The following is a 26,742-nucleotide window of genomic DNA, read 5'->3' as shown; positions in this document are numbered from 1 at the left end:
TTGGAAGAAACCACATGATTTGTGCCCTGCCTGTGTTTGTGAGGTAGCAGTTAAACTGCTGTGATACCAAAACGTCTCTGACTGACAAACTGTAAAAAAAAAATATCTTGAGTTCTGGCTTTAGTTGTTAAAGGGAAACATGTTTCATTTAGATTTCAGAAGTGTTTCACCCAGGCGTTGATATATTTCAGGCCTGACAACACAAAAAGGGCACACTTCACAATTAACAATGTTCCCATCACACAGTTGATAAGGCTAGACATGGTGGTCAATGCTCTGCCTTTATTAATTGAGGTCAGTTTGAGTTTTTCTAAATTACCCACATGAAAAGTGTAGACAATTTGTAATGTACTGTATGCTCAAAAACAGTGTGTACGCATTTGTTTTGCGTCTTACAAATGCTGCTTCTGCATTTGCACTGTGATGCAGACGTGGGAGTTTGGTGACACCTGAAGAAGGCTCCACAGCCGAAACATTGTGTCTCTTTGCTTTTCCTTTCAGCATGGAATAAACCTTTACTTGTTCCTTTGCATTGTGAGGTTCAGCTTACAGAAGTACGTTGTGTATAACCTAGTGAGTACAGCATGTTGCTGTACTTTCTGATGAGAAACTCAGATGAGGTGCTGTTCGATGTGGATATTTGCATGAGCCTCGTACATTATTTAAATATAAACTCTGTTTCCTTCACAGCCCCTGACATTTCAGTGTGCCTTGTAAAGACCTGTTTACAACAATGGCACTTGCTATTAAAAATGAAATATAAACAAATGTATACAAATGAGTGTGTCCTGTTATTCTTTTTATTCTGATGTTAATGTGTAATTACCTTGGACAGTAATAAGATTTGTTTTTCAAACTTTTCTAAAGGTTATTAGGTAATGTATCATTGGGGTCGCTAATTTGAAAATCATTACACAATAAAGCCAAGCGTATCATCTGAATGTGATATCATTCAAAAAATCCTATCTTAGCAACAGTTGCTAAGCCAGATGCCACTGGAATTCCAGAAACCACCAGTAAAACAGCTGCCTGACAAATTGTTGTCCTCTTATCTTTAATTTGCTTTTTAGCGTTGGTCATATATTTTATGCAGGAGGGAGCCATTGCCTCCACTGTGATTGAAGAAAATTTGTAGAGAAGACTTTCCCAAACAAGCTATATCTGCAAGGCCTCTATGTGGTGGTTGATTTAGATACAGTAGGTGTTTAACCCTGATTTACAAATTATGCGGGTCAGATTTTTTAAAACAGTGTTTACCTTTTCTGCATAAATGTTATTGGGCATTCCCAGTGCTCCTGTTGGAGCTTTTTGAATGATAAACTACAGTAGAATGGTGTTCATTTCCAAAGCCTCTACATTAAATAAATGCAAAGATTTAATAAAGAGAGCATTATATTCCCTTTGAGACTGACGTAAAAGATGGTCTTACCCAGCTATACTGTATATATTATTTCCTAGAATACATGCCCTTGTTATCCTGTAAAGACTTCACTGATACAGTGTCACTTCTCACTTAAAAATGAGACATAAGAAGGGCAGACACCTCTTACTAACTCCAAGACACCACTATAACGTTCAGCTTCAGAAATTTTAGTTTCAGGGGGGAAAAAAAGCAATTTTCTGATATTTCAAAAATGTTCCATTTAATATTAAATCATATTGTTTTGCAAATTAAACGTGTGCTCTGCATAATGAAGTCAGTGATTTTAATTGTCACTCAATGAAGGATATTTTAAAAACAAAGCTACCAAAAATGTCAGATAGTCACACTCCAGAGTTAAAAAAAACCCTTTATCAGAAACTAAATTGGAATATTGCAATGGAGGCTAAAATAGATAATAAAAATTGACTGCAGTTCAGTACAGCAGAACTAAACTGTAGTCAAGTAGAACAGAAATACAACAGCAAAAGAACTTTCAAGGATGAAGTAAAAATGTAACTGGGCAGAAAATGGGTAAATTCTAGACAATGTGAGGTAAATTGCTGATGTGCTAAACAAGTATTTCAGTCGTGTGTTGACTAATCACATCAACATGCCTCAAAATGTCAGACTGTCTGTGGGTCAAAATCAGCGTACTCAACAGTTGTACTCAAAGAAACAACATGTTATTCAGAAGAGCAAGTAATAGGTTTATTCCGTGCTGAAAAAAAGAAGAAAGAGAACACAACGTTTCGGCCGTGGAGCCTTCTTCAGGTGTTCACAACGTCCAAGCGTCCAACAACGTTTTGGCCGTGGAGCCTTCTTCAGGTGAGGACACCTGAAGAAGGCTCCACGGCCGAAATGTTGTGTTCTCTTTCTTCTTTTTTTCAGCATGGAATAAACCTATTACTTGTTCCTTTGCAACCTACGCGTGCTGACGCAGCTCCGCACCTGAACTACATGTTATTCAGAAGCCACTGACGCAACTCTTCCAACAGCCGCTCAAGACTGAACTAGTACACTGGGCCCGGGGGATCGCAAATAGAAACATAAGAAAGTGTAGAAGTTCAAGGAGGCCATTCCACCCATCTAGTCCATTTGGTAGTTAGTAGTTAATGGACCCAAGGAGTTTCTTGAATGAAGCCAGGTGATCGGCTTCGGCCACATGGCTGGGAGGCTTGTTCCACACTGCCACAGCCCGGTGGGGATCAAGAAGGGTCTCGCTTTTAAATGCACACCCACAGAGCTCCCACCCGTGTTCCCTGGTTTGTGTTCTATTGTGAACACTTGTATCAGGTCCCCTCATAACTTTCTCTGTTCAAGACTGAAAAAGGTCAGTTCCTCCAGTGTAGGGCACTCCCTGAAGTCCTGGAACATGTCTAGGAGTTCCTCTCTGTACTGATTCCAGAGCAGTAATATATTTTTTTGTTCGTGACCAAAATGGTACACATTATTCTAAACAAAGCCTAAGTAATGCGTTTTACAATTTTAATGTAACACTCCTAATTTGAATTTTAGACTTATGACTATATGTATACAGTATACACAGTAACATTACCTAACATTTTGTTTGTCTTTTTTACTGCTTCCCCACATTGTGTGGAAGATGTGAATGCTGTGTCAATATACACACCCATCTTTTCTATAAGTAGCCTCTTTAGCTGAGCTTTTCCCATTTTGTATTTATAGTTTATGTTTTTTACTACCTGCATGCGATGCTTACAATACCCTCTACAAGCATTTCTCCACATTAAACATCATCTGCTGGGTGTCGGCTCAGTCCTGAATTCCACCTAGTAATGTAGTGGCTAATAGTAAAGTAAAATCCTGGGCTCGGTTTAGGGTTTTAGGCATTCATAAGAAGGAAAACAGAACTTTCAGTGGGAGATGACTAAACTTTACTGGGAACCAAAATAAAGAAGAGACGAGAAAAAAAAGAAAAAAAGGAATAATGGACACAGGGCGAGCCTGTACTCTCTCCTCAGCCCTCCACAGAGATTAAATGAAACTTCTCTCACACTAAACAAATTATTGCAGTAAAAACAAACTGAAATAAGAACAAAACATACTAAATACTGAATATGTTAACACAAATTAAATACGTCTCACAGTAATATCGTAAAGTAGAAAAAGGGCAGGAATCCTCAACTGAGTAATTATAGATTTCTGTTACCTGTTAGGTCAGGGAAACAACTATTAGAACTAAACTGGAGATTTATAGAAATAATATTCTAGGAAACAGTCAACAGACACAGCAAAATGAAATGAGTCTATTAACAGAATATCAGTATATCAGACACATCTTTCCTCTGTCACACCTCTCACCCCAGATCTCTCTACTTTGGAAAAACGTTCACATCTGCACCCATTTTCACCTTCTCTGTCTTTACTCTCCTGTATTTCATATCCCTGCTAGTGTACCTTCCTCTCTCTCACGCCCGAAGAAGGCTCTGTGGTTGAGATGTTGTGCTTCTATTTATCACTTTCTTCTGGATGCAGAATTAAGCTTTACTTGTACCTTTGCATCTGATGCTCTCAATTTTCAATTGTTGTCAACTTATTTGGTTTATACTTTTATCCAATGTAAATTAAATCTGTACCTATTGGGCTAGTATTATCCAATGCTTAAATTATCCATTGGATTTTTTGTATCGATCTGATGCACCTAAAAACAGACACTTTAATTTTGTAGTTTAGTCTCCATCAACTTTCTAACTACTTGTTCCAGGTGAGCAAGGGTCTGTCCCAGCATGCAAAAGTCAGGTTGGGCAGGATGCCAGCCCATTGCAGAACAGGCACACACACACTCTCCCACCAGGGCCAGTTCCCCCAGAAGCCAATTAACCTACCATCATGTCCTGAGACCGTGGGAGGAAACTGGAGCACCCCAAGGAAACACAGGTGGACTTTGGGGAAACATGCAAACTCCACACAGATAGCATTCTAGGTATCAAACCCAGGACCCCAGCTTTACAAGGCAGCAATGCTAGCCACTGTACCACCATGCCACCCACAGTGCAACATTTAGTTATTTTATAGTTAGGTATTGGAGTTAGCCATTTGTTATGCAATTAGCCTCCCAAGTGATTTAGTTTCCTGTGGCAATTCTATAGCTAACACATGTCAATGAGGATGTGTGCATTTATCAGACACAAACCAGAGGGCACAGCTGGAAACTACACGGAAGTGCATTAAAAACCATGAACAGGAGGCACGTCTTTACCGAAAGGTTTGTGGGAGTCTACCCAGCCATGTAGTTAAAGTCAATACCCTGGCTTCTTTCTAAAGCACCTTGGATCATTTAGTTACTAACTACCACACTGGCCAAAGGGGTCAAATGGCCGTCTCTTATTTATAAATTTGCTCATTTTCTCATGTTCTTTAATATTTGTCTAGACTTTTTAAAAAACCATAGGGAAAAATCACTAGGTATTTTACTACTCCGCATCAATCCATTCTATAAAAATCCAAAGTGACTGAATTGGGTAATTCTCATGGGAGAACAAAGAGGAAAAACAGGCACTGTCTCTTTAAGGATATTTTTAGTGCAGCAGTTATCACTGGTCACTGGTCAGGAAAATACGTGTTAAGGGCGGTATTAGAGTCTGAGTCTTCTAATAGGGATGTGAAGGATTAGAAGGACTAATATATCACAAATTAAACATCATGTAGAGGACAGTGTGGAAAAGAACGGAGTCTTCCAAAGTGGAGCTGGGATGTCTGAAATTGTAACAAGTCTATATTAGTGACAAACACAAGGTATGTATTTCTAGTTTACATAAGAACTCTCTTTCTTACCTTTTCTGTGCTGGAAATATTGATTGTCTGTTTTTATTGCTTTATTTTTTGTGTGCTTTGCTCAATGGGCATGTTGTACACTGCACGGTTAATATCATCCAGTTTATATTCCATTTAAATATATTTCACGGTTAATGTATCCGTATCCTTTAAGGATATGAGCTAAAGCATGTGCATGCACTCCTAAATTGAAAAAAAAGGTGGTTGATTCCTAATTGTTCAAATTCATTTGAAGTTTGTTGTATTTCTTTTTTGAATAGAAAACTTCTTTGTCCATCATTTTATATTCAGGAGCATATTTAAATTTAATGAAACTGGCATAGACAAGCAGATCATGTTTCTGTATTCATTACATTTTGACTACAATGCAGTGAAAATGAAGGACTTGATCTGCACTCCTTCAAAACCAATTCAAGTTACCAATTCTGTTTTTTAAAACTCAGAGGTGTGGTATCGATAAGCCTGGTTGTCAATAATTACTGTAACAGCCGTGCAGCTAAGTCTGGTTGCTTATAACAGATAACATCTGTGCGGTATTTATCTTTATAGCTTTGTGGGTTAATAAGGAGAATCACAGTGTTTCCAGTTATAGGGATCACTGTGTATAAAACACAATGTTGGATTTGTAACAGATCCTCTTCTTCATCATGTTGTGGCCATACCGTTGTGTGTGAGCATGCACGCAAGAGTGTCTTTTGCTCGATAGAGTGAAAAATCCAATCCATTTGTGCATGCTTCAGAAGGCAGAACACAGTGTGCCAGGCAAGGCTATCAGTCCGCTGTGGTCATTTGTCAGCGAAGACATGCCTCCACACTTAAGACACTCTTCTGTTTTTCTAAAATGGCAGCAGAAAGAAGACCACCAGGTATATTCTGTACAGAGCTTGCACATCCCAACATTGCCACGCATTGCATGTCGTACGTTTAAAATGCACTGAAAGGCCTGAAAATGCATTTTAGCCATATGAAAAAGGAAGATTTTGACTCTGACACCGCTGTGACGTAAGAATAATTTTTGCCGTTTGTTATTAAGAAGAATAAGCGCTCTTAGATGATCCACATTTGAGTGGAGAGTAGTGAGGTTTTGCAGTTTATGTAGTTTATTTACTAATTGCTTTGAATTAAGGTTTCAGAATGATCTCTTTTGGGACCTATATTTTCTTTTTTTATTTAAAAACAGGTGTATCTAAACTCATGACTAAAGATATGCTATCTTTGTGCCGATGGTCAACACCTATTTCTACTCATGTTCATCTAAGGTTTTTCTGAGCTCTAATGAATGTGTACAGTGTTCAGCTGAACACATAAGAAGCAACAAAAGTTATGACTGGCAGGTGATTGGGTCCCTGTTTTCCAGAAGGACTTTGCAGTTTCAGACTGATCAGGGTGAGTCGCCATTTAAATGACTAATTAAAAAAAGATGTAGAACTCTTGCTTTAATTAAAGGTTAATTTGTTAAGGGTATTTGATTCTACTTATCCTAACTTGCCGCTTATCCTCGTAAGAGTAAGGACTATTCCTTTGCCACAGAGTTTGATACTGATAGCCAAATGCCACAGAGCTCGACGCCCTATCCAAGAAGCCTTACTACAGCTACTAAGAAGCTGTGAGAATTAAGCCAGACCTCACAGCAGGTGCAGTAGGAGGCAACTTCAAGCCACGCCCCGTAAAACACTCTACTCCACTCTGATGAAATAATCCCACACCGTCTATAACAGCCTTTCTCTGATTGTATTACCTACATCCACACGATAGTATTACTGAACAGATCTTCCGTCTTCCTCAGGGGGCAGTTTTGTTCAGGAGAGATTCCCATTTGAAAACCACTTAGAAGCTTTGGCAAAATCGTGAGACTGTGTTTTTCATAGAGCTGGACAATTATATTTTTATTCTGACCCATGTTCAATTTTATTATATTTGTATGTGAGTTTTCAGCTGTAAGATTAAGTCTTTCTGTCTGGCACTGTACATTTGCTAACACTGTCATTCCCTGGTATGAATGCCCCACTTTTCAAATTATATGTGTTTTTTAGGAGAATGGTTATGCTTTATTATTTTATCCTCACAGTCTTCCTTCTATCTACTGCTTGCTGTGTGTGACAACATGCAGTGCTATGATGTCATATACTGTACCCTGCTTCTCCCATCCACACCCCCAACAGAGACAAAAGTCAAACATTCCTACTGCAGTATATATACTGGATATTTAATATTTTATGCTACCGTTGCTTAAAAAAAACAAGCTGTGAATTCTTTTCATTATATTCTTCGGCGATTATTTCATGAACTTCATGTGTGGTTATTTAATTGCAAAATAATAGATGCTAGTTGCCGTTTTCTTAAAGATAAGTTTAAACATCTTATCTTATAAATGCTACCCCCTGCCTATTATTTATAATAGCAATCCTTTATTTAACCAGAGGTGAGAAGAAAGAAGTTGGGGACAAATTATTTCCGTGATCATCTGGAGAACAGGCTTTATACCATTGCTATACAGAGGCAGGGAAAGAAGACTCAGTAAAAGTAAATATTACAGGAAAAGGAGCAGGGCAGTGTCAGCAAATGTAAGTGTCAGACAGAAAGACTTTATCATACACATGAAAACTCACATGAAAATATTATATTTTCTGCTTACTCTGCAGATGGTTGCACTCATTGGTAGAGGCAGAAATCAGACTTGCTCCCAAAGTCAGAAGTCAAATCTTAAATTGTGAGATGGAACAGAGAACGGCAAAACAAGATATAAAAAGGTTTTTCAATTTTCTCAGTTAAGGATCCAGAAATGAATTTAAACGAGAGAAACATTTGTCTGGTATACAGCACGTGGAGGTCTGGCAAGTGAGAGAATTCAGGTCACGGTGATGAATGCGATAGGGGGCGCCAGTTGTCAATCTGATGGCAGAGCCTTGACATTTCCCAAGGACAGCTGTAGAGGTCACTCTGTGAACTATTTCACCATAGTCCAAGATAGGGACTGCAGCCCTGTGACCCCGTGTGTCCAGAAGAACGTGGGGAGCAAGACCTGCTCGGATAAAATAAAGCAAGTCTACAGCTGCCTTTAGCTTGTGTTTTAATAATACGAGGCTGCATATCTATTGACACACAAAAAAAAACATTTTCCAAGCACATGCTAATTAGCTTAATTGGTATCTCTAAACAGCCCTTCTGTGTGCATTTGCATATGAGCGTGTGCCCTGTAGAGCGTCTTTACCAGGAATAAGCGGCTTCCTGAATTTGGATGGATGGACTATGCAAAGAACATGAATACTATGATTGTACTGCCACGGGTTATTTACTTACTCCTATTCTCAGTACAGCACAGCTTATAACTTCATATGTCTAGAGCAGCCTTACAGCAGCTATGAAGGAAAAGATCAGGGTTGTCAATCAAGGCTTGAAGAATGTTCAGCACCCTTGGCTGCAACCGGTTTCACTCATTTCTCTAATTGGACTGAGTATAAACAGTGTTGTTGTCATGAATGGAATAACATTACATGCAGCCTATATACTTTATATACTGTTCAAACTATGCATGGTACGCCATATTTTACAAACCAATTGGAAAACTTCTCCCGCACTTCCAGGAAGTTTCTCATCTCAGAACAGGAGACTAGAGCCTGCTGACAGTGCCCACACTGCAGCCTGGATATCACAAACGGTAATCAGGCGGACGGGAAGCTTGAATACACAGTGCAGAATACAAAATACATATCGGGTAAGCTTGTGCTGACAGGTAGAAGATGAAAATAGGAAAAAAAATCAGAAACCAACCCCCAAAACTGACCCCACAAAGCTTTTTATCCAGGCGACATGCCAGAACAGAGAGTGAGTGTGCAATTACTAACCTTGCATAGGTCCTATATAGAGATAACTTTGACATATTGCTCACATAATGTATGAATGTTTGTTTTTTGGTTTTCTGTTGGTTTCCCTGGTCATATTTATGTAATAGACCTCTGGGCTGCTGAATAATTGCTGACTCACAGAACATCACACATTCACACCCTGGAGTTATGATGAAGAACTGTGCCAGTTGTACAAAATTATAAGAATGACAGGTGGAAAACAAGAAAATGTTGGTGATTAATTGACAATGATTAATACCGACTCTCAGTGCGGCTCGTAAAAAAAACAGCAAACATCCAAAAAACAAAAGGCTTCAAACTAGGGTTTGAAAATGATGAAACAATGTCACTCCTTCATGGTAAAATATCATAGCTGCCAGATGTCAAAAAAGCACTTTTATCTTGATTGGTACTGTAAGCTTGCCAAGCTGGTCTTTAGAGGCATCTGCAGAAGGCCCGGAAAGAGACAGGAAACAACGTGTAAAAATATCCAGATAGCTCTGTGCTCCCAACTGCATCCTGAGTGACATGAAGAAACACAGCCATCGCAACACACAACAGAAGCTGTGTGTGTGTGGAGTTACTGCCAGTCCATCAGGTGCCTTTGGCAGTCTGTGTATACCCTAATTGCATTCAAGAGAAAATCAATTAGTATGTGGACCTTTTAATTCACAAGGACATTACTTTTCCAATGTATCAATCATCCTTAAGGTCTGTGTTTGCACAGCATTAGAACTTCTTCAGTGCCAGTCAGTTGCTATGTATCACATATCTAGCAGGTGTGCATACTAATTACCTCACCTGAATTCTCTTTAGAGTTGCATGGAGGTTAGCGCTACTGTCTTAAAGCTGTGGGTCCCGGGTTCGATTTTGTTCTTCCTTCTGTGACATGTCCTTTCAGTCACCAAGATAAAGGGACTCCTGACAGGGGGAAGAAGGTTTATGTCTATAATATATGCTTTCCCAGATCACCTTTTAATTCAAAAACATGATCAGATAAAGATACCATATAACTTAGCCCATGTAGATAGACTCAGAAAAAGCAATACCGCAATGGGGCCTAGCATTACTTTCTGTAAGATAGTGAAGTAAATAACCTCTGAAAGAGACAGAAAGCTCTGAGAAGGTTGGGGAACCCACTGGTAACCATTAAAATTAGTGTTTGCCAAAACCAAGATTCAAATGAACTTGAGCTGTTTATAAATAAGATACATTTGACAAACATGAATATTATAACTATTTCATAAACTTTATATGAAATGAATGTACTGTATTGTATAAACAATAAATAGAAAAACAATATTTTTCTTTGTTGCATAAGAGTGACTCAATGGACATCTTTGGCATACAGAATCTGCTTAGTGTAGTAATTAGTGTTAATTTAAAATTACTCTGGTGAATTACGCTGTCAATCTTATTGATTTTCTGAGCAGATGCTGGTGACTCTACTACTCTCATCTGCCTGCTTTACTTGGTCATTGCCAGTTTACTATGAGATAATACCTAATATGATTTTATTGCTGAAAAATGTCTTTATGTTGCAAAGTTTTCGACAATTGTTTGGTGATTTCGTATCTCACTACTTGTTGGCCTGCTGCAGATGAATCTACAGAACTGCTTCTTAGGCATACTGAACAGGCTATTTGACCACACACTAATGTTTGGCCATGGAAGAGAAATGCATTTTGTCACTTTTCAACTGCTTTGAACCCTTAGATTTGTATGTTAGTCATAACATATGGTGATCAGCTTATTGGTATTGGTATTGGTATTGGTAGCATGGGGGCATGATGATATTGTCGGAGAACGTTTTCCCTGCTTCCCCTTAAAAGACAGTCAGGAGTCCGTCTCAGAAGTTAAAAGAAGTTTGCTTCTCCCATAGCTCCCCTATGGGAGCAAAACACACAGATTTGTTTTCCAAGTAATTAAACTAGAACAGTCTTTAAATATTTTTATGTCATCTATCATGCTTCCCTGTGCTTGCAAGATTGGCAGTGTTCTAAAGTCACGCACATCTACAGTACCTACCTCCGTATTTGCTATAGATAACTTAATTTAATACAATTGGTTACTTAGGTTCGTAGCACGCATTCCTATATAGTAGCCCTTGTGTCCAGCATTCTCCCAATCCAGTTCAGATGAGTTCTGAATGTCCACCTAAAACAATATTGCATTTTCTGCAGGAAAAGTGTGTACACAGTTCACAGAGACCCTCTCAACCATAGGTAGCACTGATACCTTACAGCTCCATGGTCTGACATTTGATTTTGGCCTCCGGCATCTCTCTGTGTAAAATTTGCAGATTCCCCCTATGGTCCCATGAATTTTAAGAGATTTTTACAGAGTGTAACAGGTTTTTCTCAGAGTGCATGTTGGATAGGTTTGATTGACCATACTAAAGGGTGTCTTTCTCTAGGGCCCGGAGATATAAGCAACTTCCTCAATATGGAAAGAATAGATTCTTAATTGTAACAGCAGTAGCATTTATTTTTAACACGACAGTTACATGATTACTGAGATTTGTGACAAACTAATATACAGTATTATATGAATATATTTTTTAATATTAAAAGCAATTGCATACAGTGTGTACTGAACCCGACATGATTTAGTAAGCTCATATATCAGTCTATGAAAAAATATGGGGGTCATCACCACCTGTCAGAATTAAAAGGATTTTTTTCTAATTATAATTATAGTTTTCCTGTTAAATGTTTGGCTGACATACTGTAGGTACAGTAACATTTAAAAATGACCATGAAAATTAAATCACTCTTTCCACGACTTGAATGAAAGATTACTTTAGAACATTAAACCAGATTATCTCTGTGATTATCTTTGGAAAGATGGATGGAATATTTGGTGTAACACAACTCAGTGAAAATTCCCCTATTAAAGGTTAATATATTTTATAGCAGTAATTGTATCTAGTGCATGTACAGCTATAATGTACTTTAATCTTGATGAAATGTACACCGAAGTACAGTGTCGATATAGTGTACAGTGTCGATACAAATGAGTAGTAATGAAACAACAAGATTAAACACACATAGAACCCCAGCAAACCACAATTAGAAGAATATTATCCCTTCTTATTCAACTCAGGCTTCAGGCTACAATCGTATGCTCCAGTTCAACGCACACCTCTTATTTTAACCAATCAGAACATGAACAACAATGCAAAAGAGGGGTTGCAGTTCCAGACTGGCAGTCAAAAACACTTAGGACCTGCACCATTAGTCATGTCATGTCATTTGCCAAACCGCTTTATACCATACGGCGTTGCGGGAAGCTGGAGCCCAGCCAGCAAGCAACTAGCGCAAGGCAGGATACACCCTGGGTACGCCCATCCATCACAGGGCCAGTGCAGGCCAGTCCTACATGGGGACAATTTGGAGGCCATGGTAAAGGCCGAGGAGGAGATTTGGCCTGGACACCGGGATAACTCCCTACTCTTCTCGAGAAATGCCCGGGGACCTTTAATGACCCCTGAGAGTCAGTACCTCAGTGAAAAGTCTCATCCGAAAGACGGCGCCCACTACAGTATAGTGTCCCCGCCACTACACTGGGGCATTAGGACCCACACAGACCACAGAGTGGACGCCCCCCGCTGGTCCCACTAACACCACTTCCAGCAGCAACCTTAGTTTTTTCCCAGGAGTCTCCCATCCAGGTACTGACCAGGCTCACACCTGCTGAGTTTCAGTGGATAGTCAATAGAGAGCTACAGGGTGATACAGCTGCTGGCCTACACCATTAGTACTTACCGTTACTAAGGCCCTCTGTCTCCAATAAGATAACCTGTGTGTAGCAGACTTAGAATATTCAGAAGTTAAGTTGACCATTGCATCACCTGTCTGGAGTGAAACTGAAGTATTTCAATACAGTGATAAACTGAATCCAGTCTTCCACTTTCAAAGATAGTGATGTAGTGATTTTCAGTAGTGCACAGAAATCGGTCCTCTTTGGCTTGGGCACACAGCCAGTTTCATGCCACATTGTCATTGGGTAAGAAATCAGTTTGCACCTAAGTGTATCCAGTCATTCTTATGCAATCAACAGTGCCACGTGGCTTTGCTTTATAATGCAGTACAAAATAAGGGGCTAAAATGAATAAGAGCCCTATAAAAAGTCATTGTCCAATGACAGTGTCCAGTCTGATTTAGACCCAGGGCCCAGGCAGTAGTCCTACAGACCAGGTCTGGATTCATAATGTCTGTGTTATTCTAACTGCCACAACTCTTTCTCCTGTTCATAGTCTTGCACTAGGCTACAATATGTTTTCAGATACTACTCAAAAACTCTAAATGCATTATTTTAATGTAAGGGGACATTTTGCCTTCTTTAGCAGAAAGAGTGATTTTGGCTAGAGTCATGAGTTAGGAGGATGGAATTCCTCGTGCACTTATGGATGCCCATGCATTTTTTATACCTGTGTGGGAGTGATAAATTCCGTCAGCTCCGAATGTCTTCCTCTCATGAAGCCAAATGAATATTTCAGGATTGTCATACGATATGTGCCACTTAACCATGAGGACGTAATACGCACAATTCTGCATGTTATTCAAAAGTGGAAAAAATGACATCTAGGTCACAGAATGATTTTAAGATCTTATTTCCGTAACAAAATCACTCTATTCTTCAACGCTTTAGGGAAGGAAAAGCCTTTGAATGCCTGTTCACTGACCCAAATCAGCTTTCAGAAATCACTGCAACGTGGTTTTTCAATGTGCAAGGTGCAAGTCAGGTGATTCTACAGACTGCTGAGTTGGGCTGAAGTTTCAGTCTCTACTTGTCATGGCATGAGGGTACGAGTGACACCTCTGGCCACTCAAAGGAACTGTATAATACTGTAGGTACCTGCTCAAGGCTTTGCTTCAGGTGTTGCTGACACTGGGTGTTGGGAATATTGGTCAGGATGCCTTCAACCCCAGTGCTGGAGGCCCATGTGCCCGTTGAATTGTTTTTTTTCCATTCAGGCTCCCTGTTACATAATTCAACCCTTAACGGTTAATAATTCGATTCAGCTCAAGCCTTACCTTAGTCTTCCAATGGAGCGGCATGGTAGTGTAGCAGTTAGCACTCCTGCCTCCCAGTGCTGGGGTCCTGAGTTCAATTCTGGCCCTGTGTTTGTGTGGGTTTCCTCCAGTGTTCCCATTTCCTCCTACAGTGCAAAGACAGACTTTCAATAGTCTTCTGGGAAAAGTGGCCCTGGTGTTAGTTTGTGTGTCCACCCTGTGATGGACTGGTATCCTGCCTGGTGCCTGTTTCTTGCTGGTATAGACTCCAGCTCTCTCCTGAGCTTGGAGTGGACAGAATGGTTCGAAAATGAATAGATGAATAATCTCTTTAATTGATTTTAGTTCATAAGCATGGCGGAGGTTAACTACTGCATAACTAAACATGCAGTATAAGATTTTTCTGCACTGATTTCTAGGGGGATGGATCATGGTGTGCCTTGTTTAAAAATGCAAAGCACACTAGTAAGGATGTAATTCCCAGGGTAAAAGGGAAATCTTACTTTTAGAACTTAAGAATTTACAGTATGTTTCAAGAACACAAGACTACAAAAGGATCTGATGCAAGCATTAAAATTCTTCCTTAAAGGCACTGATGAAGTCAGCCCAGTGGTCTTCTTCAGAATAAACACTGAAACAAGAAACTGAAGAAACCTAATGGATGTTAAGGGGAGGGGTGTATTTAAAACAGAGAGCTGCAGGTACCCTGTACTCAAAGGGTGGTGGGAGAGTGGAACAAGCTGCCCAGCCATGTTTTTGATACCCTGGCTTCTTTCATGAAATGGCTGGAAGGTTGGATGAGATCGACAGCTCAACAGGTTGATTTAGCAACCAAACCAGCTAGATGGTTCTCATTCGTAACTATTGTAATGAATGCTCCTGATCTGGTGGCTCAGGGGGAAGAAGACGACCTACAGGCTCCCTGACAGCTTTATTGCCATTTTCATTACAGTAGGGCGTGCTGGTCACAGAGCAGGTAAAGCAAGGAAGGCAGAGAAAGCAGCTAACCTCTGGACTGAGAGTAGGGGAAGGAGAGAGTAGGGAGTGCTCCCGGTTTTACAGAGGGCAAAGGCAGGAAAGGGGCGAACTAGGGGGTAAAGGGGGGAGGTCTTGGGGACTGTCCATTGTGGGGGGGGGGGCTCTCCCGGGCTTCTTTCCTCACTCAACGAGCTTGCCCACCCACCGCCTGGCCCAGGCAGCGTCCTCAGATCGCGGACTGTCTTGCCACACTGTCCAGCTTTCCAATTGAAAACAACACCGCAGAAGTCCGAAGCAAACAATCTGTTACATCAGTTGAAAGTTAATGAAAGAGCTCGGCAGGAACAAAACCCAGCGGGGTATCAGGAACCCCTATTTTACGGCGTCGTGGGTCGTTGCACAACTCGGATATCAAGAGCCGCCTTCAGGCGGATTTCGTACTGGAGGTCTCTTTAAATCTCCAGCTTCTACAAGAACTGGGGAAGGCGGCAGCTTGTTCAAATGAGCAAATAATGAGCTCAATTGGGTGATTAAATGCTTGGGTGGAAAGAAACTCAGAAACCTCCTGGCCCTCCGGGTCGCCCCTGCCTACTGTGTGTTGCACGATTTTGCCCGACAGCTCCGTCACGGTCTCACTACTGGGCATCGGAGTTGCCCGCTCCGTCCCTTACCTGATCTCAAAACACACAATCAAACACAATTTGACTGCTCGGGAAAGAATGCAAGATAACAAACGCGCAGCGCATGTAGCCTCTCCCCACGGCTGGTTGTTTTGCACTCTTCATTGGGGTATGGGCATGCCTTGTGCCGCGCGGAGAAGACGCCTTGGCCCTTTAAAATTCAATTTCAGCGCAGTGATGTGTGCTGATCACCTGTCAGCGGCGGGGCATGCGCGGTAGAGGGAAAGGGGCGAGGAGGATTTGCATCCAGAGCTCGGTAACCTCCGTGCGAAGCAGAAAGGGATGTGAGAGATCAACGGAGACCAGCAGAGGAGGGATGATCAAAGATGGAGGAGTGAATTGAGAAATAAACAAGCCAGAGTAGGGGAATTAAGAGCGGGGCAGCCGAGATCGCGGTGGAGTGACATCTCTGGTCCAGAAAACAAAACAAAACAAACAACAACAAATCATAAAAGTGGCAGTCGATCATGGGGAACGAGGCTAGCCTCGAAGGTGGAGAAGGGGGACTCTCCGGATTGCAAGAAGGGGTTGCAGGGGACGGAAAGGGGGGTTTTATCCAGATCCCCGCAGGAATGGAGGCGGATCTGAGCCAGCTGAGCGAGGAAGAGAGGAAACAGATCGCGGCAGTAATGTCAAGAGCTCAAGGGCTGCCGCCTGGAAATACCAAGGAACATCCCCTACAAAGGCATGAAATTAATTATTTTGTGTGTGTGTGTGCGCGCAGACATTTCCTTTTTCGTTCCCCGGGTACTACACATAGTACTTCGGGGGTGCCTCGTGTTGAAGATCGCGGGTTGTAGTGCGTTGCAGCTTGACATAATTAACACGATAGACCACGGAAAATTGGTTGACACCCATTCATGTTTAAGTGAGGTCTTACTCTTTTTATCACTAGGAATGAAACACTGCATGCATGATTCTGAATACGCATAAAACCACGGCTTTCTGATTATTATTATTATTATTATTATTATTATTATTATTATTATTATTATTAGTGATGGTGCTAGATATAGTGTACTAAACGCCACCCATTTCTGTAATCGGTCTTCAGAATATAAATATAAGGTTGAATTGAATTACTATTCTTGTATTTTCGTGCATTCTGTTTCGGTCTTGCGAAATTATTAATTATTTTGTGTTTTTATGTTTTGTAATAACTGCCCGTCAAAGGACGACAGAAGCAAGCCATTTTTTTTCTGCCCTCAGTGTCAAATGTCTTTAAAAGCGCGATGTGTCCGGAGTCTAAGCATTTTCGACGTCTGCTCCAGCAAATCCAGAAGGATTGTGTTAATCGCTACATCCACAGGAAAACACTTATCCGCCCAGTTGCTAACTGCAGGAATTGTGGGGGTTTTAATGTGTTTGACAGTAGGTTGGTTGCGAAGTAGCCTGCAGTTACTTATTAATTTTTACTATTTGATGTTGGTGATTAGGCATGGCTTATTGGCGTTTTGGGTTCCAGGTACAGCCTCAACCCCAAGTGATTAAATGATGTAGAGCGACACTAGCAGTTTTTTTTTCCAGTACACGGAGAATATAAGACATCCGAGTTATTGAAATAATACTGTGTAGATGCTGTTCTTCGTACAGCCTTTAACACATCTTAACGAAGAATGTTTTTCCTTGAAGACACAAAATGCAGCAGATAGCATTTCATGCCGCGGGAAGGCTAAAAATAATATACGGACTGCTATACGTTTTTGCTCTTCGCTTTATGGCAATAGACAGACACTGAAAATGATAGTACATGTAATTCGTGCTGCTGTTTCTGAATGCGCACGGTGTGTTATTCTTAGCGGTGCAGACGCCGAGTGTCGTCTAGCTGAGGTAGGATATCGCGCTGATTAATAGCAGTTTATCTGAATGTAAGTCTCTGTCCGTGGTGCTGAAGCCAAAAACAGCACAGTGATATCTGAGAGAAAATGTTGGTTCTCTTCATAGCTGTCGTGTTTGTTCTTTTCATTCAGGCTTCTTTCTGTGCTCCATTTGCACGGGGCATATTGTAGTTTAATGTGTGTTTTGAACTGTAATTAATGGCTGGAATATCTCGAGAGAAAGTTTTAATTTCCATTGGTTGTATTATCACACTGATTTAGCAAAGGTAATAGGTATACACACATCTTATTCAGAGAGATCAGGAATATTATAAAGGGTACTTTTTAAATAATTTTTTTGAAGTTTTAAAGAGTGATGGTTCTGTCTATTTGAACACTAAGAAACACATCTTCAGCACACGCCTTCATGTAATTTATCCATTATGGGACTTCATTACTACGTTCATTTCTCTGCTTTGAATAATATTCTCAAAATACTGTGCATCCATACAGTATACTTGTATAGCTTGAATACGTTTTCCTACTGGGTGTAGAATATATAAATCTAAAACAAAAGATGCATGGAGATATTTCACGACATTTTGTGGAAAGATATTTCCAGTATGAACATTCTCAGTGGATTGTTAGGCATTTAACCATATTGCTCTGCTACTTGTGACAGCCACCACCAGCTGGCAGCATGTGCAGTTGTCAAGGATTTTAATGCACCTTGAATGGACCTTTTTCTATTACCTTAAACTGTTGATACTTATAGTGCTTTAAGTAAGCAATCAATAGTTAAATCACATACGTAACAGAAATACTGTAGATAAGATAAAGGCTTTCCATGTTATCAAAAATAAAAGAGTTCACGTTGTGATACAGACGTCAGGTTCTAATATTTTCCTTATAAAGCACACTTGAAAGATGATGCATCTAGGTGATGCATGCTGCTAAAAGGTCACGTTTTCCAGAACCATGTCTTTTAACAGATTTATGATGGAAAACAAAAATAATTTCTGTGTCTCGAAGGCATGTTGAAAGCTTATTCTCCTGGACAGAAATCAAAATAAGACATCCTTCCTATTTTTCTGTAAAATAAGTCCTAAGGCAGCAGTAGCTGAACGAGGGTACCGTGTTTCTGCTTGATGCCATACTTAAATGACAACGTTTTTTGGGGTCCATGTTTGTTCTTCCTGAACATGTCCAATAATGGTTTCATTTTCTTCCAGGAAAGCCGATGTAGATACATACCATCAGCCCAGACAGCCGGGAAAACCACCAACCCAGGGGCCGGCTGGGATCAGTAAGAGCCAGACAGTTGATGTGTTCAAAACGGAAAAGATCCCACCGGGGAGAAGTCCCTCTTCAATCAGTCTTTTAGAATCCCGATCGAAGCCGGAAGTCAAAGACGAGCAGAAAGCAGCCATGATGCCCAGTTTCCTAAGTGAGGGCAACCCCCTCAGTGCAATGTCTTCTGTTGTAAATAAATTCAGTCTTTTCGGGGATTCGGACGAGGATGAAGCTGCCAAAAAGCAAAAGAGTTCCCAGCAACCACCAGCAAAAACTCCTGGGCAACAACCTGGTAAAGCTTCCCAGCAACCAGGTCCCAGAGCGGCCCAGCAGCAACAGGGGTCCCCTAAGCCTGGAAGACAGCAGCAAGGCTCCCCAAGACCTGGAGCTCAGCCACAAGCTGGCGCCCCCTCTGGCCCTCCGCAACAAGGGCCAGGTAAGCCTCTGACTGCACAAAAGGGTCCCACTCCACCACCAGGATCTGGAAAGCCTACACCTGCAGGATCTGGGCCCCAACAGCCAGTGGCTTCGGCTGCAGGCCCTCCACAGCAAGGGCCGGCTAAACCTAGTGCACAGCAGCAAGGGCCACCTAAGCCTAGTGCACAGCAGCAAGGGCCACCTAAGCCTAGTGCACAGCAGCAAGGGCCACCTAAGCCTACTGCACAGCAGCAAGGACCACCTAAGCCTACTGCACAGCAGCAAGGGCCACCTAAGCCTAGTGCACAGCAGCAAGGGCCACCTAAGCCTACTGCACAGCAGCAAGGGCCACCTAAGCCTACTGCACAGCAGCAAGGGCCACCGAAGCCTACTGCACAGCAGCAAGGGCCACCGAAGCCTACTGCACAGCAGCAAGGGCCACCTAAGGCCGGAGCTCAGTCTACTGTGTCGGGGACTCAGCAGCAACCGCCTCCTACTTCGGGGCCTGAGCAGCGGGGCCTGGCCAAGCCAGGAATTCGACAGCAAGGCCCGCCTGCTTCAGCAGCCCAGCAGCGTGGACCACAGCAGCAGGGATCTCCCCAGTCAGGGCCTGGACAGGCTGCTCAGATGCCAGGGCCTGCCAAACCTCCTTCAGAACAGCCAGGCCCTGGAAGGGTTCAGTCTCAGCAAGGAGGCCTTTCCGGTTCGTCAGAGGGTACAGCTCCCGGCGCTGAACCCGCTGAGAAGAAATCTCTTTGTCCTCTTTGCAAAACCACCGAGCTGCTGCTTCACGCCCCAGACAAGGCTAATTATAACACCTGCACTCAGTGCCAGACCATGGTGTGTAGCTTTTGTGGATTCAACCCCAATCCTCATATAACAGAGGTGAGCGGAAACTATTATAAATTATTATTTTTTAAATTCTGTACACAAGTCTTAAATGATTATTAACATCTGCTTCCAAATGTTTTGGACACGTGTTAGATAGGGAAAAGTGGGGATCTTTAATTCTTCCATGATAATTTGCTTTAGGATTGACTTAAAAACATAGTTCTGGATTTTTAACATGCACTATTTTTTATGGTTAGTTTAGCTAAAGAAGCTTTGCACAAACTAGATTTATTTTTTTATTTTTCAATGGGTTGCACAATTTTCCTTGTTCTTACACTGCCTCAGTAGAAAGTGCCTGTTGATAATTTATACTTCTCCAGATAAATTCTTGATAACCCTGTCCTACAGTACATGCCATGAGGTAATGGACTTTTATACTTTTGGCATACTGTATCTTTTCAAACATCACATACAAAATGGATCTAGGAAAGAATAACTTTTATTATTATTATTATTATTATTATTATTATTATTATTATTATTATTATAATTTTTATCGTAATTATACCTTTGAACTTTGAACAGTGAAAACAATCATCTCTAAATTAAATGTGCAGGATAGGTAGGCTGCATGGTCTTCTTTCATGTGTAGGCACACTTATACTCTTAAAAACAGTCATGTTTTTCTTTAATTCAGACCTTAGTTGAGAACCCAGTTGTTTGATGAGCCTGGATATAAGCCTTACAATCTTCACATGATGGCCTCATGGGATAAAATCCAATATAACACACAGTTATTACATAGCAGTATGCTGTTGATGCTGTGTGTGTTATGTGGGTCACATTTTTTCCACTGCGCCCACACGGAATTTGAAGGCGTTGCATAAAAACTTAACTCGTTAAGGCAAACTGTTTGGAAAGACTGCCCCATTCAGTCATTTTGCTTCGGGTTCTCTGATGCTGAAAAGATCCAATCCTGTTGGCCATTTTTCTATCTAGAGTCTTGTAATGATGCGTTATAGCTCTTATTTCTGCTCAGACCCATTTGTTTCCTTTTTCTGCAGATACTGCTCCTGTTTTTGTAAACACACATCTTCTCAAGCATCTGTTGCATGTCTATAGCTTCTTTATCACTTTTTGCAGACAAAAAGTGAAGCAGTGGTCCAGTGGTCCAGTTTCTATGTACATACTGTATGGGCAGAACACAGCGATAAAAGACCTTCCTTCCACTGTCAAATCATATTTCACCTCCCAGAAGCATTCCCAACTTATTTTTGTGCTGAATGTTTTGTTTTAATTTATCCAAATATACACCATTCAGCATTTTCTAGCTTAATGCCATTACTTTGCCATAGGTACATTTGTAGGCTTGGTTCACTGCTGTAGTTTATGAACCATAGTTCTGGGTATGGTGCATGTGTATTCAAGTAGGTTTCATCTATATTCACTATTTTTCCCTCAATCCAGATTATTCAAAATATCCTATAAAAGAAATAAATATATATTGAAATTATCCTTAATTTTTTTTTCTTTTAAGCAGCATTATTTTGTTGTATTCCCCTGACAGAATCCTCTCTTAGTTCTGATTTTATCATTGTTCTTGTGTAGCCTTATTGACGTACGGTATGTGCTGCTGTTGTTTTATACTTAGAGGCAATTAAAATGCAATAAATACTTTTGGCTACAATATTCATTATTTGTTACATTTTTAATGCCCATCAGAGAAAATATGGTACAGTGCCAAATGGTCTTTATATATCAGTATTTAATATAAGCATGGTGAAAAATGCATTCTTTGTAAATTTTTCGAATTTGGATATGTGCAGTTACTGTATGTTATACTTGACGTTACAAATGAATTTGCAATGTTAATTGCTTTTCATGGGGTTAATGTGATGATTAAGTGTCTCCATGACAGTAGTATGACTGCTCTAATAATGGTAAAGACTTTAAGTGTGTTATGGTGAAACATACTGTAATATGTAGCTGTCCAGTGTAAGACACAGAATTGAAATATCAAGTAGTTAAAATAAAATACAGTATGAAAAAGTGAGAGTAGAAGTATATGTCCATTTTAAGCAGTTGTTTCCTTCCAAGTGCTGCGTAGCCTTGGAAACCACAGTCATCAGTATATCAATAATGTCTTGGTGGCAGTTAAGCATGAAATGCGACTGATCATTCAGTGAGAGCTTTTAAATCAAGATGCAAACAAATCAGTACCCTTCAAGCATAACCTTCCACTGATCAGAAATAAACATTTGTATCCCTGTACATCCACAGAGGACTTTAAGTTTCAGGTAAATGTCAGAACAGTGCAAAACACCGTTTATTGCTTTGAGTTTGTTTTTCCAGCATCTTTAAAACCCCGCTTGCTTTCAGCCTGTTTTCCAGGCTGGGCTCCAGGAAATCCATGCTGTTAAACCTTTCACAGAAAAACAAGTCATTTTCAGGAGCTCTGAATAAAGAACCCATTCTGATACGTGCCTATTTATGTATAAAAGAAGAACACATTTTGTCATTATCCTGGTTTGGTCTGAGTCAAATATGAACAGAGAAAGGGTTTGAGGGGGCATTTCAGTCACTGAGCATTTTAGTTTTGTCATCAGCTTTTAACACTCTGGGAATTTTGTTTCAGGTCAAAGAGTGGCTGTGTCTGACTTGCCAGATGCAAAGAGCACTGGGGATGGACGAGTCTGCTCCTCCGGTGGCCAAGCCTCAACCTCAGCCGCCGAAACAACCGTCTGCCCCAGGATCTCCGCAGAGAGGCAAACAGCCTGAGCCGAGTAAAACTCCGGAGGCTCCGACCCCCTCTGCCCCAGTCAAGCAGCAGCCCACCCCAGACACCCACCAGGTGAAGCCCACAGGAGTTTCTGTGGCCCCACAGCCCCAGCCACAGAAACCGCCTGCCCAGGGGTCAGAACAGCCCCAGCCGTCACAGCAGGAGAATCTCCAGAAACAGCCGGGGGTACAGAAAGCAACAGATCAAGCCCTGCCTTCCGCCATCGCACCTGGGGCGAAGCAGCCCTCGCAGGGTCCCCACACCACTCCCGTGCCTCCGAAAGCCCTTGCTCAGGCTCAAGATCTCCCACAGCCCACTAGGCAGCCTCCTGCGCAGGACAAGAAACCCGCGCACCCCGATCCAAAAGTGCACCCTCAGCAGAAACCCGTGGGTGCAAAACCCACACACCCAGCAGGGGAAGCGACAGGTCGGAAGCCGAGTGACCCCGCGAAGCAGCCCCCGACACAGCCCCAAGAGCAGGCCAAAAGCGGACAGCCGAAAACGGATCCGTCCAAAGCCGGCCGTCCGCCACAGGACCCGGGAAAGTCAGAACCTCAGATGCCAAAAGGATCCCCCGGACAACCACCTGCCAAAACATCACAGCCTGCTCCGGCTCCCCCAGTTCAGCAACCCCCCAAACCTCGAGAGCAAGCCAGGCGCTTCAGCTTAAACATCGGGAGTACAACCGAGACCCCCAAGCACCAGCCCACGACTCCTCAAGAAACGGTCACCGGGAAGTTGTTTGGCTTCGGGTCGTCGTTCTTTAGTCAAGCGTCTAGTTTGATCAGCACTGCCGTGCAGCCAGCAGACCAGGCCACTCCTGCGCAGCCTGCTGCTGCTCAGACAGCCCCCAGAGAAACCGCCTCCGCTCAGGCTTCCCCGAAACTCGGCCCTGCAAAGAAAGACACCAAGCCCCTGGTGGCGCAGAAACCAGAGCAACCGCTTCCAGGGAAAGGCCCTGCTCCTGGCCAAGAGAAAAAACCAGCCGCCGTCAAAGAGGACAAGCCCCGCGTGGAGACACCCAAGGCAGCAGCTGGGCACACTGACCCAGCGCAGGCTCCTCCTCTGCCTCCGAAATCCACACAGCCAAGCTGCCCACTCTGCAAAGTGGAGCTGAACGTCGGTTCTAAGGATCCACCCAACTATAACACCTGCACGGAGTGTAAGAATACCGTGTGCAATCTCTGTGGATTTAATCCCATGCCTCATCTCACTGAGGTAAGATAAGTAAAAAAATACTTATGCACACGCTGATCTATTTTCAGCAGCCTAGGCAGAGTTTTAAATGAGTCTCTTTAAAACTGAAGAATTTTAATTAACACCTACTGTACGTTAATACAGTTCAACTCCTAAGAAAATGATTAATGGGGGTGTTGTGATACAGCACAGTTTAGATTGTTTCAAAAAGACTAAAGGTGAATTGCCCTCTTAACATGACAAAACTTACATTCACCTTTTTTCAAAAAAGAGGCACAGTACAGTATAATTACAAGTACATTATGTGCACCTTTGTAGTTTCCACTACCTCTTAGGAGAAGTGCTTTATACCAGCAGTGGCCACTTACAGTATGTTGTTGCTGAGTGACTGTCTGTCACAGTGCTCCGCTCAGCTGAAAAAAAAAAATCTTCATGATAAGAGATAACACAAGCTTTTAACTTTGTATAAGGACTGTATGCTCAAAATGTAACATTAGGATTGTATTTACTTTGAAAAGAACTTTACAGGTGTTTTAGTGCCCACACTAGACCTAACAGTGACGGATAAAAAGTTATCAGGAGTTTGCACCACAGAACTTCAGACTCATCTAATGGCCAAAGCTGAAGTACAGTAGTGGCAGTCTTGCCTTTTGATTCTGTGGTTAGATGAAGTAATTCAATCTAGCATTATAAGCCATCACAGCATCTCAGATTTAACCATTTAGTCTATGTTAGCATTTGTGCTATGTTGAACAGGGTAAAGAAGCAACACATTTGACTCCTGGCCTCTAAAATCTGCACAAATGTTACACTTAGTCTATAATCCAGAATGCCACTTGCTGGAACAAAATTACTTGTGCCGAAGTAAATCTGCTGCAATTTCAGTGCTGTGGTACAATTCTTTCAAATTTAAGACCCACAGACACACAAGCATATGAAAGCTGTGGTGTTAAGTTTTCATGTTATTCTATAGAAGGTCTAATTCACTATATGTACAGAAGCTTTCACTGGAATTTCTGAAATTCTAAATGTTGTTACATTCAGAAAATCAATCCAAAGTAAGACACATTTCAAGTACAGGTATGTCAATATACAGTATGCAGTACTACAGTACATACTATATATACTGGAAATGACCACATACTGTACTAAATACTATATCCTTAATACTGCACATACTATAATTTCTAGTAGAAACTACACTGTGTCAGCTCATCCAGAGCTTTGCAACTGTAGATGTTGATTTTGCTTATGTTTTGCTTGGTGGATGGCAGACCTCACACAGCATAATGCAAGTCTAAATATTTCAGCTCAATACATACTCCTCCTTGTGTGTGTACAGTACATTAATTAGAGAGAACAGGGCTGTTATACTTGAAAGTATATTGTTGCCTGAAACCTTATGAGAACACAGTGTGTGCACGTGTCACATGAAAACATTATTTTAAATTTGTTGTTGCAAAACCACAGTGTTTAGTATAGCTGCACTATTGTATGTATGGTATGATAAGCTCTGTGATAAGCAGTCTTAGTAAAACTTTACAGCTTTCAGGAAAATGAAAAGAAGGGGTGCCATTATAATGTGTTTGATAATGTATTTTTTGCATATTTGGTTCCAATACAGCGCAGGTCATTGCATACCTGCATGTGGAGCACCTAGGAGTTACAGGAGATGGATTTTATTTGACACATGAACGCATGCACACGGATTTTCACTTTCTTTGACTTGCTTTCTAGGGAGGCATTGAGCTGAGATGCATGCAGTTTTGAAGTGAAGTTGAGCAGATTGCTTGCTATTCAGCTGACAGACTGCCAGTCCACTTAGTGGTGATAGGAAATGGGATCAGGGACGGGGAATTGACAAATGACAGATTCTTTCAATATTGCTGCAGTGGATTTTCTGTGAAGCGATGGTGTTTGTGTAATTCAGTAATAAAAAAAAACGTAATATGAGGTAGAATTGTCTTTAGGAGAGAAAGCAACTCCTCAGAATCAGAGTCACTCTACCTGTCTATATGGATACTGCAAGTCTGAGCAAATCAATAAAATCGAAGTATGTCTGGCGTTATTGTTGGCCTCAGTCACAATGATGTCTGTTAACAAACCTATATGCTTTTACATATTACTGCATTACTATCAATAATTCCCTTTGGTATCAAAGCAATGTCAGGATGTGCAGGCACTACTTTCCAATACAAAGTACAATGCTGAAACTATGGAGAAAATCTGTCACGTGTATATTTACAGTACATAAAACTGTTTATCTCTCTCCTTTATAGTTTTTTTAAATTGAATGCAATGTTGTGTAGCTGCAAGAATGCCTTGTGACTACAATTTTGAGGAATATTATACTTGCCTTATTGGTCCTAGAACAAGAGTACAGAGTACAACACAACTCTAATAATGTAAAATAATGTAAAAATAAATTGTTTCATATATAAAATTAAATATTTGCCTTAACTATAATTTGGGTGTTATTGCAGATCAGACTTAAAACATGATAGGGCTAACAATTAAGTTTGAAAGAACTTCTTTAAATAATGTGCTGCTACAGAAGTTGTTTTTTCTGATTAATGGAACACGTAGTTTTCATCAAGATGGTTGTTATATTAAAGATAGAATTTATTTTTAAAGATAGACCATTATTATATTGGATATAAGATTTTATA

General features: G+C 41.2%; 1 protein-coding gene and 1 long non-coding RNA gene across 12 annotated transcripts in view; one reads left to right on the top strand and one right to left on the bottom strand.

Moving 5' to 3' along the window:
- The first annotated feature begins 5,043 nt into the window (after positions 1-5,043).
- Positions 5,044-26,742, top strand: part of pclob (piccolo presynaptic cytomatrix protein b) — a 150,131-nt gene continuing 128,432 nt past the window's right edge. For 10 of the 11 annotated variants that reach the window (XM_088645581.1, XM_088645575.1, XM_088645572.1 and 7 more), the window contains exons 1-3: positions 15,973-16,424; positions 18,789-20,151; positions 22,733-24,094. In XM_088645581.1, the coding sequence (XP_088501707.1) occupies positions 16,207-16,424; positions 18,789-20,151; positions 22,733-24,094 (2,943 nt within the window). In that variant the 5' untranslated portion in view covers positions 15,973-16,206. Of the gene's footprint in view, positions 5,180-15,972; positions 16,425-18,788; positions 20,152-22,732; positions 24,095-26,742 lie in introns of those variants that run through there. The other variant, XM_088645580.1, reaches the window with a different exon arrangement.
- Positions 9,864-15,883, bottom strand: LOC148655217 (uncharacterized). Its single transcript, XR_015941409.1, has 3 exons — positions 15,731-15,883; positions 14,103-14,227; positions 9,864-9,984 (listed from the first exon to the last, which is right to left on the bottom strand). It is a non-coding gene; the product is annotated as an uncharacterized LOC148655217 (long non-coding RNA).

Source organism: Lepisosteus platostomus, chromosome 9 (genome assembly GCF_059453375.1).
Source record: "Lepisosteus platostomus isolate fLepPlt1 chromosome 9, fLepPlt1.hap1, whole genome shotgun sequence".
Classification (NCBI taxonomy): Eukaryota; Metazoa; Chordata; class Actinopteri; order Semionotiformes; family Lepisosteidae; genus Lepisosteus; species Lepisosteus platostomus.
Note: the sequence above shows the minus strand (reverse complement) of the source record. Positions and strands in the feature narration are given on the sequence as shown.